This window comes from Musa acuminata, chromosome BXJ2-6, assembly GCF_036884655.1.
Source record: "Musa acuminata AAA Group cultivar baxijiao chromosome BXJ2-6, Cavendish_Baxijiao_AAA, whole genome shotgun sequence".
NCBI lineage: Eukaryota > Viridiplantae > Streptophyta > Magnoliopsida > Zingiberales > Musaceae > Musa > Musa acuminata.
In genome coordinates this window covers 8,694,692-8,710,162 of record NC_088343.1, presented here as the reverse complement: position 1 = coordinate 8,710,162, position 15,471 = coordinate 8,694,692, and the positions used below count along the sequence as shown (strand labels likewise).

The following is a 15,471-nucleotide window of genomic DNA, read 5'->3' as shown; positions in this document are numbered from 1 at the left end:
CACAGTCAAAGACCAGTTGAATCCTCACCTGGAAGAAAGAATCATGAAGTTTTTACAAAAGCATAACTTTCTACAAAAGAATCAGTAAATGCATTTGATTCAAATGCCCATGGCTTCTTGTTGTCTTGTGTATACTTCCAGTGTCAAATGCAGACACACACACAGACTTTAATCATAACAACTGATGGTGTTCATTTGTCCACCTCCATTGTTTTTAGCTTTGGATGACATCAAGGTTGGGATCCACCATTAGTTGGGCAGGCCTTGTCATGTGATAATAGCTCTTGATCTAATCTTTGGACACATTTGGGATTTAGATCTTGGGTTATGAATCTTGCATTGTCTGCTGCCCACATCCTTTCCTCCACTTCCTTGCCTTTGATGATGAACACAGTTGACACTGTCGATCATCACCTTAAGAGAATATACCACTTCTAAAATTATTGTTCCACGTAATTAGATAATTAAGGGAAAAATCCATAAGAAGCTTCCTCTAAAGAACCTGCAATTAGTGCTCCAAAAGTCTCACATCAGTGTTCTAGTAAACCATCTTTCCTCTTATTACAGCCGCTTCAGATGATTCCTCTTGAACTTTGAGATTCGTGCTTATACTCTTGGAGCAGCGACGGACGGAGAGATGAGAGCCCACGTGTTGCGGTGCAATTAAAAGGAGTCGGTGGCGGGTGTTCCCTGTATATTATTACCCGAACCCGTCCTTGTCGCACCCCAGCGGCACCCGTCTCTCTCTTCTATCTCCCCTAGGTGGGCCCCGCTGCCTCCCACGTCTCCTACCTCTCACTCTTTGTTCGCGACTCGCCGCCTCCGCTACCTGCCCTCTTCTTGTTGGCGAGATCTCCCCTCCTCCGTCTCGGCTCTCCCATGGATCTGGTCGCGGCGGCCGCCGCCGCAATCCTCGTGCTCCTCGCCGTCGCTGTGGCGGTTCCAAGAACGGCGGCCTCGATCCACGCCTATGATCTCGAGCCCTTCAGGGAGGTCGGCAACTCCGTCCTCCTCTCCGGCGGCAGCGAAGGGATCGTTGCGTCGGACCCCGATGCTCGTGGCCCCTTTCGGATCGAGGATGGCCGTGCTTATATCAAGTAACTTCACCCTTCTTCTCGATACTCCGCTGCTTCCGGATCCGATTATTGTCGATGTTGGATTGCAATGAGAGAGTGGTTCGACGAGCCGCCATTAGTTATTGCGATTCATCGGCATTTATTCTCGAATTATGTTCTTTTAGCTTCTCCCGATCTTTCGTCGGTCCTTTTTGTTTATGCTATATCAGCAATAATCTAGGAATCTGATGAAAGAGGTTGTTTGCCGGCAGAAGCAATTAGATCTGTAGCTCTTTGTAGAATTGGAAGAGATGTTGGTTACACATTCTACATCTGTGTTGATTGAAATGATTTGTTGGGACACAAGATTCAGATTCGGCTAGGGTTAAGGTGGTTCTTGCTGCACAAGTGTTTATTCGACAGAGATTCTGTATTCCTTCTTGACCATATTATGCTATAGATAAGAATAACTGCGCTACATAGCGAGGCCTTTGTGTTGTTGTGAAACGTCGCTGTTTCATTTTGCAAAGCCAGTTGCATAACTTAGGATATTGATGAGATTGCGGCTTACTTTTTGGTAGGGTTAATTATTTGCGTTGTACTTTGCATGTGCTTTGAACGATCGGTTGGCCGCAAAAACAGGCATATTTATCTGGAATAGTTCAGCAGATATGGAGATTTCAAGATCTCATTAGGTTTTTTGGTGCTAGGAATGATTGCTTATTGATTGTGGCAAGTGTAGCAAAGGTGTAAAATGTTGACATTGTGCGGCAAGATATGTGCAAGATTGCCTATGAAAGAATTCAGTTTAACATGGGACTGTGAATCGAGGTGTCATGCGGGGGAAGGCATACAATGTATCTATGGGTTGGACTAAAAGATTTCTGGGTATGCTTTCATCACAAGCACTTGACATGCTTCGCAAGTACACCGAGATGAGGTTTAAACTTTTAAGCAAGTCATCGTTTCATTAGGAAACTTCACCTTAGTAAGTTGAATCATCATCAAGATTCACAACTTTTAGATAGTTGATTGATATTGACGTCCAACAGGAACTATTACTGACAATAGCAAGCTAAGATTTGAGGTGGGATGGCTTTGTTCAGATTAAAAGTACTAGACTATAGAAAAGATCACAAACACGATTGGAGACAGGAATTAGCGATTATGATGGCTGACAGAGAGATTATGATGTCCATTAAATTACCCTCTGAGATTGCCCTCAAAGAGCTGAGTGGTGGAGAGAATACTCACTAGTTGACCCATGATAATTGGGGACAAGTTTTTTGTGTTTTTGCTGCATTGAGTTGTAAATCCCTCTATTGATTATTAACTTCAAGTTCGTTATATATTTAAGTAATGTTCTAATCTGGTAGATATTGGATTTTTTTGTATCCTTTAAAAATTGCTTTGCGACTATTTACTATTTCTGCCTAATAGCTACAGGTTCTCTTTAACCTTCTATATTTTTATGTCCTTTCTTTTTTAATTGATTGACCATTGCAGGTTTGACAACATCACGTTCTGGAGGAGTAAAGAATCAGCCGAACAGCACTCAAACATGGGGCACAGCACAGGATTAATCCAGGCTATTATATTTGAAGCATCTGACCGTGATAACATTGGTGGATCTGCTTATGGGGGGCAAAGGTCCATATGTTGCACCCCTGATCTTGCTAAGCTTGAAGGATGCAAACAAGGTGAAGTCATCAGAAGACCATCCTCCGTGGATCCAAATTGGCCTGTTATATTAAGCACGCACTTCAGGGCAGATTACATATTCACAAAGATGGAACCTAATCAGGTTAATATAACAAAGACTGGAATGTATAACTTGTTCTTTATCTCTTGTGATCCTAAGCTAAGGGGACTGACAATGAGTGGGAAGACAATCTGGAAAAACCCTGATGGTTACCTGCCTGGGAGGATGGCACCGCTAATGAAATTCTACTTCTTCATGTCTATGGCATATCTGGCACTCAGTTTCATTTGGTTTGCTCAGTACATTAGATTCTGGAGGGATATCTTGCCTCTTCAGAATTGTATTTCATTAGTTATAGCTCTTGGCCTGTTTGAAATGACTCTTTGGTACTTTGAGTACTTAAATTTCAATGACACTGGTGTGCGACCTATAGGAATAACCACTTGGGTTGTGACCGTTGGGGCTGTCAGAAAAACTGTTTCACGTCTTCTTATTCTTACGGTTTCTATGGGTTATGGTGTTGTACGGCCAACACTTGGAGGTCTTACAACCAAGGTGCTTCTTCTTGGAGTAACTTATTTTTTGGCATCAGAGTTACTCAGTATCACGGAAAATGTTGGGACAATCAATGACATTTCTGGCAAAGCAAAATTGCTCCTTGTCCTTCCTGATGCATTTCTGGATGCTTTCTTGATTCTTTGGATCTTTACGTCTCTTTCACGGACATTAGAAAAGCTGCAGGTATATCAAGTACAGCCTTAATTGAACTATGCCTCTCATATATAATATGCTTCTAATTACCCTTCAAAGTTTTTTATCACTTCTTATGATATGAGCGGTACGGTCTTGTTTCTGAAGTGGTTCTTCTTTTCATCTGTGCAGGCTAGGAGGAGTTCTGTGAAGTTAGATATATACCGGAAGTTTACGAACGCATTGGCTGTTGCTGTGATTGCTTCAGTCTCTTGGATTGGATATGAGGTAGAAATATTTCCACCCTGCTATAACTTGACCAATCATCTTTGTACTTTATCTATGATTAGATGTTTTCATTTTGGCTTGATGCATTCAAGAATCAACAGAAAGGAAAAGACAGAAGCAGTACATTAGCATTTAATTAGACCGGTATTTCTAGCCGACTCCGACAGTACTTTAAAGCTTTGTTGTTGTTGCCGTCGTCCTTCCTAGAGTTGCAATGTAGAATGGAGAATATATATATATATATATATATATATATATATATATATATATATATATATATATATATATATATATATATGGCAAATGACACATTACATTTACTACATCTCATGGGGGTGTAAACAGGCACACGCTAAGCAAATAACCATTGACCTAGCTTAAAATATCCACTGTTGAGTTCATTTTACATCTTATATGGTGCAAGTGAGCTGAGGAAAGGCTTGACTTACATATTGTAAAGGTTGTATAAAATTTTGATTTTAAATTATAGAAGGAAGCTGAAATAATATTAAAGCTCAGTTAGCGAGATACCATAGAAGGCAAAGAGGAAGTTCCAGGGTCGATTATCAACAGATAAGGGAATCTGCAAGTTCAAACAGATAAGGGAATGTTAAAGAAAAGAGAGTTCATCAAATCCTGCTACTAACTGCTATGCTAATGATCCAAGCACAACTCTCCAAGAGAGCATACAAGATACCCCTTGGAACCATGACTTTAAGAGTCATTCAGAAATATGGATAAGGAATTGGACGAAGTACTTATACTTTCTTAATAGGAGGAAAATCAAACAAGTGCACATTTAGAAATTAGTAAAGCCCGATATAGAAGTCATCATAGTGATGCCAAAGCACATTCCTAGTACCTTTGAAATTCACTTTAATTTGTCTCTTAGGTAACACCTACATGCACTAACTTTTCTTAAATTAAGACTGTAATACTTGATAAATTACACTGGAAGTTCGGTCCAAAAATTCTCAGATAGAGTTAGCTTCTGGCTGGTCAAAGTATTTTGTTTAACTAAGATAAAGTTAGGTCCAAAAATTCTAAGAAAGGTTAGCATATTTAAAGGTAAGGCTGCATATATTGATTCTCCCCGGACCCTGCATTGGTGGGAGCCTCATGCACCGGGTACGTCTTTTTTTGCCCGACTGAATTCCAGAAAGGGTTTGGAAAGGACCTTCCTTTGCATCACTCTTGATGGATGAGCATTCATGCTGCTGTGCAATTTTTCGAAACATGGTGCATGATACAGTCTTTTATGTAAATAAATTTCAATCTGAGTATGTTTTTGGAGATATGAGTACCCATACATTGGTTGCAATGTCAGTGTATTAAACATGTAGGCAAAAACTTTGGAAGGACATCAAATGCAGGCATTTAGTGAAGGTAATATAGTAGAAACCTTTTATGATCTTAGTCTAAGACATCATTTCCTACAGGTTTATTTCAAAGCAACAGACCCCTTCAGCGAGAGATGGCAGAGTGCATGGATCATTACTGCTTTCTGGGACATTCTTTCCTTGGTGCTGCTCTGTGTCATGTGCTATCTGTGGGCACCATCTCAAAGCTCTCAAAGGTATAACTCCTGCCATGTTTGTGCTCCTGCCATAAAACCGTGTCTAACGTTCAAACTTCTACTTCAGATATGCTTATTCGGGTGAAGCTGGCGACGACGATGAAGAAGCACAATCTCTTACAAAAGGGACTTCTGATGGCAACATTGGATTGGTGAAGCTCGATAAAAAGGAAAGGACTGCAGATCATGCCGATGCATTTAGTCTTGAAGATGAGGCGGAAGAGGACAAGCTGGAGTAGATTCTCCTTGTGTACATTGTTCTACCCTATGAAGATTGTAGCAGCAGCCAAACAATCATCACCATCCTTTCGAGCAGAAGGTGCATGGAGAAAAGTCTACTCTATTTGTGTTCCCTTTTTTTCACCTTTTCTTTCTGGTTTGCTACTACTAGCTGAGGCAGGAGGATTGGCAGTATGGAAATCATGACTTGCTGTTTGTAACGATTTGGTGTAGATCGGGGGAACTATGATTTTGATGGGTGGAGGTTTATGTTGTGGTTGGATCTTTAAAGTTCGTGCTTATTGATGGTGCTTTAGGCAAGTGTGATATACTAATATCGTCGTCGTCTTCATTCTACTGCTTTCCAGATAGCAGCAAATGGATGTTCAACGAAGCTGTGTGTACACGGTGAGATGGTATTTATTGTGATGGGAACCAACTGGACCAGCAAAGTCAAAAAGGAAACGACCGAGTCCTCTCCACTTTCCCGTGGTTTGGTTTCTCTAAGGTGCCGCTTGTTGTTGGTCTAAAGAACTCATCGTTCCTTTCCTCCACCGCCAAGCGATAACAACGCCCTTCTCGGATTCACTGTGATCGCGATGGCCGGGCGATCTGGCGGAGGCGGAGGCGGCCCGAGCTCGGGCCAAAACCCTCGCGGATGGGACTTCCGATGGGGATCTGACCGTGCCGGTGGTAGAGGTGGCGGGTGGGAGTACTTCTGGGGCGTTGGCTCGGCGCCCGGCGGCGGGGGCGGGGGCGCTGCTGCTGATTTCGGCTTCTGGCGAGGGTCGTACGGCCGACCCGAGAACGGCGCCCACCAGTTCGGGTTTGGATGGAGCGGTCGTTCCGATGACGGACGCGTCGGCGGGGGAGGAGGCGGCGGTGGAGGGTACGGCTTCGGATTCGGTGGCGGTGGCGGTGGCGGGGGCGGGGGTGGGACTTCGAGCGTTGGAGGGTTCGGGTTTGGTGGAGCTCGCGGTGGCGGAGCAGGCTCTAACAGCGCTCCGCCGCGGGGTACCGGACCGTGATGGGAGTAGCTTCAGAATTACGATTGTGCCCCCTCTCTGCTGTAATATCTACTGTATCTTGCATGTGATGTTTGTGGGTGTTAATACATAAACGATGTGGAGAAAAATAAGGGGAGGAGGACGCTTTGTAATAGGAATCTAATTATGGACACTATGTTTGGAATTTTACTACGCTTAAGAGCACATAACGTTACTTGCGATGTTTAATTTCTCGTTGTTTTTGGTTGAGAATCTGCTATGCATGTATAGGAAGCATGAATCCTCCTGTCCTAACCCAATATATATATTGCACAAACAGCAGGCACGCCGTGGGTTGCAACTCGATGGGCTCTTTTCAGTGTCTCTCACTTTCTTCTAACTCCAAACGAGACTCGAAGAAATTTGTTATTATCCTTTTATTTTTTAAAATTTTAAATAATATTTATTGAATCTATTTAATTCTATTAGAATCGAATAAAAATTTATTTATTATTAAGAATCTAAATCGTAGTGAATTCTATTCGGAACTCTATAAATAGTAATGATATAACTATTTTTTTATAGAAAATAAAATATTATTTAATCTTTAGACTAACCCAGGAGACATAAATGATCATTCTTTGTCCCATCGATAAAAAAAACGTAGGATCTTGTCATAATTCTACTGCTATATAAAAGCATTAGGTTGGGAAGCCCAGCCTTGTTTTTTTACCTACCGCGGCTATACTTTTGCTTTATGTATTGGATCTGAGCTGCTGCTACTATTGCTACAAGCTCTCTGCGGGTAAAAACAAGTCACGGAGCTGACGACTGACCGAAACAAAAAAAAGCCGGAACGCGCGCAAGGGAAGACTCCCGAGACCTCAAAGCACCCCGTTTATTTGGTTGCTCCATTTCTTCAAGCACCTGGCGAACACGAGACGATCCGTGAACAGTGAGTGCTATTTGCCTTCACAATGGTCGAGAACCAGTATACCAGTTTAAATCCACTTGGGTCCTTTTCACGCGAAAAGACTCTGGAGAGATATTTAAGAGTCATCAGCAAGAAAGCAAGTAGCGGTTTACTGTAATGGCGTAAGCCGAAGGAGACATGCAGATTCGAGTTCACAGGCGATCTGTGGACACATACATATCAACTTCCCTTTCTGAGCTCGGTTTCGTGTTGAAACAAGACACTCAATCAAATAACGACTAGGAAAGGGTACGGAAAGGTGATAAGCCCTGACACAGCCTTCGACCTCGATTACAACTAGCATAATGAGAGAGAAGAGAGATTAAACTTATCTTTCCCCCTCTCCAAACTCCAAAGATGAATACTTGATTGGAAGAAAGGGGGAAAAAAAGCTGAATGCTTAATAGTATTCTGTTCTTTGAGATGCTCAATAGTTAGTGGTAAGCAGCCTTCTCTCCTCTTTTGGTTCACCAGTAGAGGAAAGAGTAACACGGGAAGCTACAAGGGTTAGACTGGTCAAACACGGAGAAAGCAAAAGACGCCAAGGATAAGGAAAGAAATGGAATTTGAAGGAGCTGTTGAATGGGAGAGCAACAACAGTGCGAGTGGGTGGGAATGGGAGCGAGAAGAGGAAGGGAAAGAGGAGAGATGTGATGCCATACCCACCATCTTGGCTGGCGCACTTTTCTCCGCTTTTGATGCCAATTCCATTCTCCAGCCCACCTTTTTCCCACGTCCGATAATGCCCCTCTCGACTCAGAAGCTGTTGAGATGGGGCAGTGCGAGCTTCTCTCTGCTTTGGGTCTGGAAAAGGTTATCGGAGTAATATTATTCCATACTGGAAAAGAGAGAGAAAACAAACAAACAACAAACGATAGCAGAAAAGAAACAGAGAAAGATCAGAGTGACTGTAGCAGAAAGAAGGTAAAGTTTAACCTACTCATGCACATATCATCATCACTATCATCACCTTCCTCTTCCATTTCCTGTACAATTCTTATTTGATGCCTACAACTGCAAGTTGATATGTTCTTTTCTTTTTTTTTCCCCCCTCAAACAGTATAAAATTATGTTCCCTATCTATCTGAAACCCAAAAGGAAGTATAGAAAACTAATGGAATCCATATACCATATTGTAACAATGGCAGAGCTTTCAAACTTGTCACCTGCTGGAGCAAATTGTAGCATCCTCCGCTGGTCAATTGAGGGTCTCAAACTTAAGCTAGTGAAATCTGCACATGTAACAATTCTTTCTCTGATCAAGATCCGCCTTCATCCGATGGACAGTTGAAGCTCTCAACTTCAGGTTCCTAATGCTGAGTGTCTATGGCTGATTAGCTCACTATTCATCGGAAAGGTACATGAGCATCTCAAATTTAGGTTTCGCGAAGCTGAATGATAATTTTGGTCATCTGCCTCCTATATAGCAAACCTTCAAATGCTTCTCCCTGAGTCACGCTTTCAGTCCGTTGGCATTTGCCAAATTCAGGTGTCATAGAGCAAAGTTATTAACAGCACATGTTGAGCCAATAACAGAAAGTCATGTTTCGTCCATGGTGATTTTGGCTTCTGAAGTCTGTCCAGGTTCTCCCCCTTTCCCTGTTTGGTCAGTCATCTTCCATAAAGATTCTCCTGATGAATTCTTGGAACCGCCTGGAGTAGAGCTTTGGATCCACTGCTGAGATGGAATTGGGATCCACCTGTAAGGATTTGTAAGCATGTTCCAGCTTCTTAGTAATATCGTAGTCCTGGAGGACATCGATTATCCCAAAGTAGAGAATCACATCATGGATCTTGCCATTGAGTGTCGGCATCAATTCGCTTCTTGTTGTGTGCTCTGCTCTTGCCGGCATGTTTAAGCCTAGCCCGATAAAAGGTTTCCTAACCATGAAGATAATATATTGACATGTCAGAAACCAACAATTTATAAACAGATTTTAAGGTATAGCTTGCATTAAACAATAGACAATATTATTCTAGTGAAGAAAATAAGCAATCATGTATTATCTTTCTAATGAAAATTGAGACATGTGGAATACAGAACCAGCAAGGTCTAAAATGCCAGAAATATATTGAGTACAACAATATGTTTGCTATGGAGAATGCAAGTACAAGAAAAAAAATCATAAAGACCATAAAGGCTAGCAAAATATAGTTGTTTTTACTTGTTACTCATCATAGTAAAGGGAGCTGGAGTTTGAATTAGTCTTTGTATTCCAATTAAAGTTTCTACGACCAGAAAAAACAATGAATTCGATAGACATACCGGCCACCCATTGATAGATCCATATCTTGATGGGTTGACTTCGATAACTGCAATTTGGACCAAGCAGCTCGATCTTGAAATGAATAGCTCTTGCGATAAGGTTCTGATCAAGTACCATTACTAAGTTTAGATGGACTTGAAGTGCTCCATAGTCCGTAATGTACCAAACTATGAGAAAAATCAACTTACTTGTAGAAGCAGAACATGGTGATGAACCTGCCCATGATGCTGAAACATCATCGCAGAAGTGACACCCCAACAGGAGACTATAATCCATAATCCCCTCTGCTTCCAAGAATTCACAATCCCGCTTGATTTGTCTGAAACGTGAACAAATATCATCAACTCACAGAAGACAGAGGAACAAAATAATAAAAAACACAAACAATCAAACATTTCAAGCTACAAATTGAGCACTTACTCAAGAAGCTCCAGGTACCAAGACCTATGCAGGCGAAATATGTAGTTTAGGTCAAGATCCTTCAGGGTTGTCATCTCATCGATCTCTTCCTCAGCCTTGTCAGTTGATCGACCATAGGATGAACCTTTCAGGTCAAATCTTCTATGAATATGATAATCTGAGCAAAATAAATTGCCCATTATAATGAAACGTACCTGTTCTCCAGCCACATATAAGCAAACAAGTACATGGATATTAGCCATTATCATACCAGTTACATTGTGAAGAATGAAGACAGCTAAATAATGGGGAAGCAGCTTATCCGAATAATATCTTACCTTTGGCCCACCAATGGGCTTCACACAATGAACACCATAGAACTTCGTGACCAGTGAATTTTCATACCGATAGACATGTTGGTAGTAACTGGGTAACATCCTAATAAGTACCTAAAGACCAATTATTAAAGCAAATTATGAGTCAGCACCCAAATAAAAACAGATTAGTGAATATTTGCTAAGAGATAAACTTTCGCAAACCAGTGACAAACTATCTGGTCTTGTTTTATTCATTGAGATACATGCAACCGTGCAATGCCTGATCAACTGCGTTCTTCTCTCATAGGCAGGACCAAGGGCATTAGAATTCATAAAAAGTTTTTCGAAGCTAACGATTGTAACAGACACTAGCATTGTGATGCATAGTAGAAAAGTCAGATCTCATTGTATTTAACATAACAATATGCAGCTAAAGCATGACGACTCATATCTGTGGAGTAAATTATGTGCATCCAATAGTTGTATTCCTGATTCCAATTGGCAACTGTTAGATCCAGCAATTTTATGAACTTGAGCCACAGAACCATAAAGAATTACTGACACATAAATAGGACTATCAATGAAAAACAAGCAACTAAATCATCTAACCTTCACTTCAGATTTCTTCACAGTCTTAATCATGAAGCGGTCATCTTGGGTTAGGTAGAAGACACTTCCGCTCTTCCCAGGGGAAGATAGTTCCCTCAAAGCATCATTTCCACATATGGCTACCATATAATCTGCCGGATCAACGTTAAACAACTTCCTCAAGTGTCTGCAAGCCAAGTACATCACAAATTACTAAATCAAAATCCAACCTAGATAGGAAAAAGGAAAATTAGAATAAATTATATTATTCTAGCTGGTAAAGAAGAATAAATACTACCTGAAAACCATAGGGCAATAATCCTTCCACCGGAACTCCATGGACTGGTGAGGTGGTGTAATCTTTGATCCCTCGGGAGGAAACCTAGTCCAATACTTCTCCCTGGGATCAAAATCCCTGGCTCCGAGCTCTCTGAGTGAACCTGGCTTCCCAACAGAGTAACTAAAACAAAATAAAATGAACCCAAATTTCAAATGGACGTTCCAGAGGCAATAGCAACCAACGCCTAACCAGAGAGACATCAAGCCATTTACCTGATGCCCAATTGAAGGTTCAACATCAGATCATAGTTCTTATGACCCTTCAATATAGTCTGCCCTGGCTTCTTCGCCTCCCATGTTGACAAACAATATTGGTTGCGTCGCTGCTGCACGGCACTGATTAGTGTTCGCTCACCCTGATCGAAGGACAAGCCATCCTTGTAAAGCATCGCTGCCTCGATTGTATCGATGATATCGCATGTGATGTCCCCGGCCTCATCCTCAGATTCCCAGATACAGATCCTGGGGAAGTTCTTTTCTGCGGTGGAGCTCCTCCTCCCCAGTACACCGTCCACCGACGATGTCTTCCTCGACGCTGGTGCCAGCGGCGGAAGCATGAATGCTTCATCCAAAAGCGAGAATGAGCTCCTCTTTCCACCGATCTCCTTGCGTCCTGTGGTGACGGCAGGGTAAAAGGTTCCGTTGAAGCTCTTTGGATCGCCTTTACTCCAGCTACCGACGTAGCAACTGCTGTCGGGCCACGTGAACACGCCGCTCCCCTTTGGCACGCCGTTCTCCCAATGGCCGTCGTAGCGGTTGCCATTCGCCCAGATCAGCGCCCCGCGGCCGGAGATGACGCCGTTCCGCCACTCGCCGACGTACTGGTTCCCGCTCCGCCACACATACCGGCCTCGGCCCTCCTGGAGGTTCCGCCGCCACCCGCCCTCGTAGTAGTCGCTGTTGGCGTACCACTTGCATCCGTACCCGTGCTTGCGGTCGGCGATCCAGAAGCCTCGGTAGGTGTCGCCCTCCGATCCAGTGAAGGTCCCGAAGCCCTCCATACGGCCGGAGCGGAACTCGCCCTCGAACGTCGCGCCGGAGGGCCACGAGAACTTACCCTTCCCGGCCGCCTTCCCCCGCCGCCACTCCCCCTCGTACATGCAACCGTCGGCCCACAAGTACTTTCCGCGGCCGTGGGGCGCGTTCCCGACGAAACCCCCAGTGTACATGTCCCCGTTCGGAAGCGCCTTCTCCACCGCCGTCGCGTTCTCTTCCGGAGAACATGCAGCGGGGGCGACTCTCCGGCCGCCGCCGCCGCCGCCCTGAGATCTACTTCTAGCCTGGTGGTACGCCTCCGCCTGCATCGCCGGGGGGACCGCCACCACCACCGGCTTGCCTGCGTCCTCATCCACCGCTTCCCCGCCTCCGCCGCCGATCCCGGTGGCGTCGCCGTCACGTCCGAGACGCCACATTCTCCGATCAAAAGCCCTAATCGCCTCCAACCGAACCCGGCATTCCTCTTCGGATCGAAACCACCCCTTTTCCCTCCTCCGTGGACAAATAGAAGAAGATATGGATCGAATCCAGGAACAGGAAGAGAAACCCTGCAGCAAACAAGGAATAGGTGCAGCTCAAGAAGATGACTCGCGAGAAGCAAAGAGCAGAACAGGAGGCCGTCCTGGGCTTGCCTGTGCTTTTTGTTCTTTCGCTTTTGCTTTGCTCTTGTTCCGATATGCAAGAGGGCCAGAGAAGGGGGTCGTCATCGGCATACAATAATACCACATCAACGCCAGCGAGGCCGTTCGAAGAGCTCATTGACGAAACTACCCACCACCACGTTCGAAAAGGGCCACTACTACGCCCCGTTATTCCCCAGAGGCCAATGGACAGGTGACGCATTTCTTATTCGTCGTGGGGATACGCTGATGCGATATCTCATCTTCTCCTACTGCTTTTACCAAATTGACCCCTCGCAGCGTGTGGTCCCCCCCTCGGCCAGCGACGTCTTCGTCCCATTAATCCCAAAGGGTTGCGACGAACCTTATCGTGATATGCGTCTCGATGTTTCCTTCCGACACTGTGCGATAATGAGCGGCCGTTACCATTTTAGCAAACCGTTATAATCGCCGATATAAAACGAAGGCGTGATGATGGATCCAGATATGCACTGTGGCAGGATTGAAAATTCGCCCGGGGATTTGTGACGTCACAGGTCATCATTAATGAGGACATGGTATTAAAACAACAACATATGCTGATCCCAAATAATTAGAACATTGCTGCTTATCAATTATGGTTGATGATGTTAATTTAAATTAAATGATATGACAAAAATAAACATAGACGTGCGTTAAAAAAGGGTCAGAAATTTAAATTATTTTGTTTATCTCTTTGGATTAGATTACAAACGTTGACTGTTTAAATATTGCAATAAATTGCTTGTTTATGTATTATGATGATGATGATTGTAGGGGATCGATTCAATTGTGTATAATTTTGCTGTGCTTGATTAACTTGGGAAATGATTCCATTTGATTTGGTGAGGATACTTTGAAATGATTAGAAGGTGGGAGAGAATCAAATCAGTAATATCAATAATTAAGGAACAGGAAATTTATACTTTTAGTTGATGAGACAGTTGTGTGTGTGGCAATATTATATTAGAGTTAGAAAAGGGAGATGGATACAAGTGATGTTTTATATTTAAAAGACATTCAAACATCATAATGAGTACATACCTGAATTCTTATATATCTTTACAGAATAAGCACAATTTTTATTTGTTTCTGTGGATGTAAGTTTAACATACATATTATAGCAAAATCTATGAAAGTGAGTACACGGCATTGCAATTAATATCTATCAACTATAATTTAAAATTTATATGAGAACAATACGCCAATAAAAAAACTCATTATAGATATATCAATAATATTTTATTTTTGTAAAATTTAAACTAGCTAATATTAGTCATAACTGAATTTTTTTAATTAAAAAATACATATAAACTATATCAAAATTTATGAGGGCAAATAATTAAAAATAAAGAACATTAATGAAATTTTTTTTATATATTTACTTGGGCTAACTAAAGATGTTATTGATGTCATGGTCAACTTGACATGGTTTGAACTTATGTGCATAAGGTTATCTAGGTGAAAACATTAAAATCCTAAGATGTAGGAAGATAATCGACCCTTAGGTGCAGAGGTTAGATAATCGACCTCATCGATTGCTAAAGTACGAAGGTCAAGATTGTCGAACCTCATGATAAACCAAGAGACGATGACCAAGAGTGTTGCTACCTCTTTTGCCATATTGAAGATTTAAGTAGGTGAACAAAACAATGATAACTAAGAGTCATGAAGATCGAGAAACAAACCCCCATCATTGCCGACCTCTATGCTTGAATGAGGGTCAGGTTCACATCGGTGATGATTGATCTACTATCGAAGATGACACCTCTTGTCGAGACGTGGAGGTCAAACACTCCTTTCCCATTTGTCATACTTTAAATTCCTCTTGTAAGAGCCCTCGAAGCATACCTTCAATGAGGACAAATGATATAGATAATATCGTCAATCAATCGTCACCCAACACGTGACCTTAGTACGGTATTAGACTGAAATGAGAAGATAAAAAGTCATCATCTACTTATCTATCTACGTATATAAGAGTTTAAGATAAACGATTATATGATGCCCCTCTGTTATCACCGGTGTGGATAGAAGACAAATAAAAGATTATTAGAGGCGATTAGATGCTGCATCTTAAATATTTCACATAATATTTTATCTTTTTACAACTAAGTATAAAAACTCATATTCAATGTAATAAAATGATATCACTTTTTTTTTATTACTTATATTAACACTTATCTATCTTGGATTAATAATTTAAATGTTAGAAGAATCTAATTAAAAAAAAATCTCTCATTTATGTTCTTTATTACATTACTACTGAAAAATCATAATCGGAGACAATATGAGAAGAAACAAAGAAACATGACAGTGACATTGTTGCAAAGGATATGGAAAGCAAAGATCCTGACAAATTGATGTCTACAAAATAAATCTACATTTATAACAGGCGTATATGCACACACCACCCGTTTCTTTTCTAGGAGTGACAA

At 42.2% G+C, this 15,471-nt stretch overlaps 3 protein-coding genes across 10 annotated transcripts; 2 read left to right on the top strand and 1 right to left on the bottom strand.

The window, feature by feature from the left end:
- The first annotated feature begins 742 nt into the window (after positions 1-742).
- On the top strand, positions 743-6,765 carry LOC103987419 (uncharacterized). Of its 2 annotated transcripts, XR_010487612.1 has the most exons (6): positions 743-1,097; positions 2,562-3,498; positions 3,640-3,735; positions 5,175-5,311; positions 5,379-5,630; positions 5,899-6,765. XR_010487612.1 is itself a non-coding variant. In XM_009405714.3 (5 exons), exons 1-5 carry the CDS (start codon positions 880-882, stop codon positions 5,548-5,550), a joined length of 1,560 nt encoding a protein of 519 aa, XP_009403989.2. In that variant the 5' UTR covers positions 743-879; the 3' UTR covers positions 5,551-5,865. The 2 variants fall into 2 exon arrangements, 1 of the variants encoding a protein (XP_009403989.2); XM_009405714.3 differs by lacking the exon at positions 5,899-6,765 and having other exon boundaries at positions 5,379-5,865.
- On the top strand, positions 6,130-6,558 carry LOC103988323 (uncharacterized). The gene has a single exon (XM_009406866.2). It carries the CDS (start codon positions 6,130-6,132, stop codon positions 6,556-6,558), a length of 429 nt encoding a protein of 142 aa, XP_009405141.2.
- A 480-nt stretch (positions 6,766-7,245) lies between the features above and the next one.
- LOC135586700 (phosphatidylinositol 4-phosphate 5-kinase 1-like) lies at positions 7,246-13,175 on the bottom strand. Of its 7 annotated transcripts, none has more exons than XR_010487608.1 (11): positions 13,028-13,175; positions 11,613-12,943; positions 11,359-11,520; positions 11,082-11,247; positions 10,494-10,604; positions 10,177-10,370; positions 9,945-10,075; positions 9,756-9,858; positions 8,656-9,370; positions 8,152-8,293; positions 7,246-7,553 (listed from the first exon to the last, which is right to left on the bottom strand). XR_010487608.1 is itself a non-coding variant. In XM_065112157.1 (9 exons), exons 1-9 carry the CDS (start codon positions 13,121-13,123, stop codon positions 9,097-9,099), a joined length of 2,568 nt encoding a protein of 855 aa, XP_064968229.1. In that variant the 5' UTR covers positions 13,124-13,175; the 3' UTR covers positions 8,401-9,096. The 7 variants fall into 7 exon arrangements, 1 of the variants encoding a protein (XP_064968229.1); XR_010487609.1 differs by having other exon boundaries at positions 7,247-7,553; positions 8,156-8,293; XR_010487607.1 differs by lacking the exon at positions 7,246-7,553 and having other exon boundaries at positions 7,573-8,293; positions 8,430-9,370.
- Between the last annotated feature and the right edge of the window lie 2,296 nt (positions 13,176-15,471).